The sequence below is a fragment of the Etheostoma spectabile genome, chromosome 16 (assembly GCF_008692095.1).
Source record: "Etheostoma spectabile isolate EspeVRDwgs_2016 chromosome 16, UIUC_Espe_1.0, whole genome shotgun sequence".
NCBI classification, from domain to species: Eukaryota; Metazoa; Chordata; class Actinopteri; order Perciformes; family Percidae; genus Etheostoma; species Etheostoma spectabile.
In genome coordinates, this window is record NC_045748.1 from 6,341,745 (window position 1) to 6,346,185 (window position 4,441).

Genomic DNA, 4,441 nt, shown 5'->3' on the forward strand with positions numbered 1-4,441 from the left:
ACACACACACACACACACACACACAACATTGCAGGAGAAACAGAAAGCAATTGAGAGCTGAGCCTCTTAATATGGCATAATTGCATAATTCCACTAAGGGATAAAATTCAAAAAAGTTTTTTTTAATCCATTCAACAAGTACATTTTACGGCTGAATATGCATCAATTAAGTGTCGCCAAGCATGAGTACAAGGAAGCACAACCCCAGTAACATCTACTCCTAAAGGCACAACCAGAGTGTGGGAGTGCAGGGGAGAAGTGAGACGGGAGAAGGGTGAATGAGAGATCTCTTGCCTACAGGATATTTTCTGCATGTTACATAAAAATGTTCGATTCCCTTCACAACAAATATTACTAGCAGCAAATAATTTATCATTAGCTTGGGATTCTTGATTGAACAATGCATGTGGCACAAACATACTCCCCACCTAAGATATACATATGTATACAATTGCAGTTATTTTAGTGTACCTCCATCTTCCCCCTCCATTTTACAGCTTCCCCTTTAAAAAAAATTGTAATATGGGGGAAAACACCAAATGTTAGACCAGCACAGCTTCGTGGGAAAGAATTGAGCATGCCTCTGCATTTTAATGGGATTATATGCGTACAAATGCATGCAAGTGCAGTACACTAAACTTGCATTGCATTAATATAAATGATCTGCACCCATGTAAGGCTGAAATCCTCCTAAACGCTTGTGACAGAAAAGTGACATTGACATTACCTGTCATTTAACCAGCAGCCTATATTGGTCCCATCTCTAAACGGCACACAATCATCACCAGCCTCCTTTTCATTCCCCCATGGCTAAACACCTAATTGTGCAAACACAACCTGTACCAGAGCATATGTGCTTGACTGGTTAGCCTACACACATGCACCAGCTGAGGCCATAAGACCAACTGTGTAATTGTACGTGTGTAATTCCATCCTCACCAATCTTGCACAATAGATGTAGTGATAGAGAGAACCCTAGAGAGATAAAAAAGGCAGGTAGAGTGGAAAAGATGGGTATAAGAAACACCGTCACCTCCCCTGTCTCTTGAGACAGACAGCCATACCTTGCGCCTGCGGTCCCTGGACCGATTCCTCTTTTTGATCTTTTCCTCCTCCTTCTCCCGCTGCTCCTGGGCGGCAGCCTCTGCGAGGTCCTTGGTCTTACGGAGTTGCTTGGCGGCTTGTGCCATGGTGCCGCTGCTACTGCTGCTACTGCTGCTACTGTTGCTGTTGCTGCTGTTCTAGTCGGCGTCACTCCTGCCCTCCTCCCGTTTGCACGACCACCACTCGTCCTGGTTTCCTCTTCCTGCGTCCCTCTGTCCCCCAAAACCCCGTCACATACTACCTCTTCTCTGGTGGCCACCACGATATTGGTGTGTGTAAGGCAGCGAGCAGCGAGGACGTCTGTGTCCAGATATACGTGTTTGTAAATGGGTGGTGTTGATGCTACAGCAGCCACAGGACAGCCTCCAGCAGCCACAAAGAAAGATGCTACAGCTAGTGGTGCTGATGCTGCTGCCTGTGCCGCGGCTGCTACTCATCCAGTCAGCTTTCACTGCGCTGAATTGCCTCCCCTCCCCCTTCTTTCTTTCCTACCTTCCTCCCTTCTCTCCTCTCTCCTCCCTCTGCTTGCACAGACCAGTCACGCAGTCCTGTGTTCAGCACGGTGGGGATCCTGCTGCAGAGCTCCCTCTTTTTATCTGTCAAATGTCCTGCTGTTCTGCCCCTTTTTTCAGTTTTATTCTCTGTTAAACGCTTTTCTTTTACAATAGCTGTTGATGCGTCTTGCGTAAGTGAGCTACAAAAGATGAGGGAGCCAAAGCTGAGGAATGCCTTCAAAATATTATTTTTTGCACATCTTCCCTCTCTCTGACCATGGCTTTTCCATGGCACCTCCCACCTGGAAACAGATGGAGAAAGAACAGTGTGAAGATATGGAAGCTTGTAAACTAGAAATGGATCTTTCATTGGTTGTACAGAATCAGTGTGCTTGTTCTTCTGCGACGTGATTCTTTTCACAGCTGGTCCAAGGTTGATGTTAAGGTAGCAAGGAAACATGGTTCCATTAACATTAACTACACTAGACTTCTTCTCTCATATTATAGTGTCAGAGGCAGACGGGGGGGAAAAACATCAACAACATGAATGCTTCATAAAAACTGCATGTCCACTCCCTCCCCTTTCATTCCACCACTTTCCCTCTTTCCATCCCATCAGGAGGTTATGCATGGCTCTATGATGTTGCAATTCAGTAGCAGATGAGTAAACAAAAGCATGCAAACAATACGATTTAAAGATGTGAAGGCAGACAGACTGTGACTGATCAATGTGTTGATGTCCATTAAATAAATCTAAATAAAACCTATAATTTGTAAAAATATCAATATCTAAAATGATTTGCTGTCTAACACAAAGTACCTCTGTGAAACTAAATCTATTGCAGAATGAAATATTATTAACACTATCTATTATTTATAATCTCATTATCCATCACTTTAGATACTTTTTTACTCCATGTTACTGGTTCCTATGAATTCAATTCAATTTTATTTATTGTATCAATTCATAACAAGAGTTATGTCTACGAAGACTATAACGTGTCATTCTGATAGTTTCCGTTTCAATGTACTAATTTAGAATGATATACTTTCTGTGAGCACAAATGTACTGGCCATCAGGCATTTATTGGGAAGCTATGACTCATCTCTCTGTTGTCATCTTAACGGTTACATTTTTATTCCAGTCATATGATATGTTTGCTCTTTGTAACCCACATTTCCGATTCAGAGAGAAGATGCAGTGACATCAAACTCTCTCTCACTCTTATTTATTCCTCCCCTCTGCACCTGCAACATCATCTTTCTGCATAATGATGTTGCAACTAAACATGCAGCATAGCCTTCAACAAAGAGACCATGTGACAAGAAAAAGGGTGTGGACGCATAGTCAACAAAAATAGGCTACTTCACATGTCTTTTTCTAAACACTTTTCCAGGACGATGGAAAATGTCATGAGGTCATAAAAAGGTGGGAAGGAGAATTCCTAAGTTCCTAGGAAAAGACAACCGCGATGCTAAGAGAACCCAACTGCCCTTACACTAGGCTACGCAATTATGGAGTAATAAAAACACATCTACGATGCCCAGTGCCTTCTTACCGTGGTGTTTCATGCAGGCTATATGAATCTGGACAACGCAGTAAAAATATTACTTCATTGTCAAGGTTGGAATTGAACTGGAAAAAAAGGGATTTATAGCTACCATAAAAACTGAAACGAAATGGTTGTCACATAGAGAATGGATGCTCACCCTCCTGTTCCCTCCTATTTATCATTATGAATCCCAATTAGCATGACTGTATGAAAATAATTGATTCATTTATGCAAGACAGGCGTGTTGTTCGTTTTTTGTGAATAGCCGAATAGTGCATCGCTTTAAACGTTGCTGCTAATAAATTGTGGGATGGCATTTTCTGCTTTCATTCCATAAAGCAGTGAACTCAAAGTGTTTCTGTACAGTTGTGTGTTAGTGTCCAGGGATTTATTGAGTGACAGCTTTGAATTTTGTTGTATCTGATGCTAAAGGAACTATTAAGTTGGAGGTAATAAACTAAATATTGCTACAGCCTCCACTCCACTCTAGATTTGCCTAAAACGGTCTGGTGGAATAGCTGTCAATGTAACCAGAATGATTAGGCTATTCCACATTGAAATCACCCTTATTGTCCAGTCATTTATGAAAAAAGGTAGGACAAATTGCAACAGAAGCAAACTCAACTGATTTTTCCCCTTGTAGGATTAATAAAAGTATTCATTATTATTTTTATTATTAATATTATTTGTATCCTCAATAAGTAAGGAAAAATAAGCTCCAAAGAATTTCATTTCAGGAAAGTTTTGGAAAAGTCCCAAATATAGCCTATTGATACACCTGTTCATTATTTTTCTCACGTGAATAGGGTAAACATTTTAACCTTTAGATATCACCATGAAAATCACTGAGTTGAATAATTCCCTTAAGACTAACAAAAAATGTATTACCAGTTTTTTGAAATTGTTTGTTAACATGGGCAAACGGTGCATAATCTAATTAAGTATGTGCTAATTTGCATAAATACCACAACAGATCTAAACATTGGGTATAGCCAAGTGAAAATGTCTTGTTGAATCTTATATAACAGTAAAACACTTAATGTTAAGTAATTTAAAACTTAAAAAACTTTCCCCTAATGTGATTCTTTGGGCCTTTTTTTCTTACTCAGGACATATTGAGGATAAAAAAACAGTTGAGTTTGCTTCTATTGCAATTTGTCCTAGGTTGACCCCCATTTTGGCTTTAAATGACTGGACTATTAAGGAGATTCAATTAAATTGTATTTATAGTATCAAATCATAACAAGATTAGGCTACCAGTATCTCAAGACACTTTACAGATAGAGTAGG

At 40.1% G+C, this 4,441-nt stretch overlaps 1 protein-coding gene across 10 annotated transcripts in view; it reads right to left on the reverse strand.

Moving 5' to 3' along the window:
- The window catches only part of ank1b (ankyrin 1, erythrocytic b), a 91,121-nt gene that overhangs the window by 85,256 nt on the left and 1,424 nt on the right, over window positions 1-4,441 (reverse strand). For all 10 annotated transcript variants that reach the window (XM_032539114.1, XM_032539110.1, XM_032539116.1 and 7 more), the window contains exon 2: window positions 1,065-1,900. In XM_032539114.1, coding sequence (XP_032395005.1) covers window positions 1,065-1,190 — 126 coding nt within the window. In that variant the 5' untranslated portion in view covers window positions 1,191-1,900. The remainder of the gene's footprint in view (window positions 1-1,064; window positions 1,901-4,441) is intronic.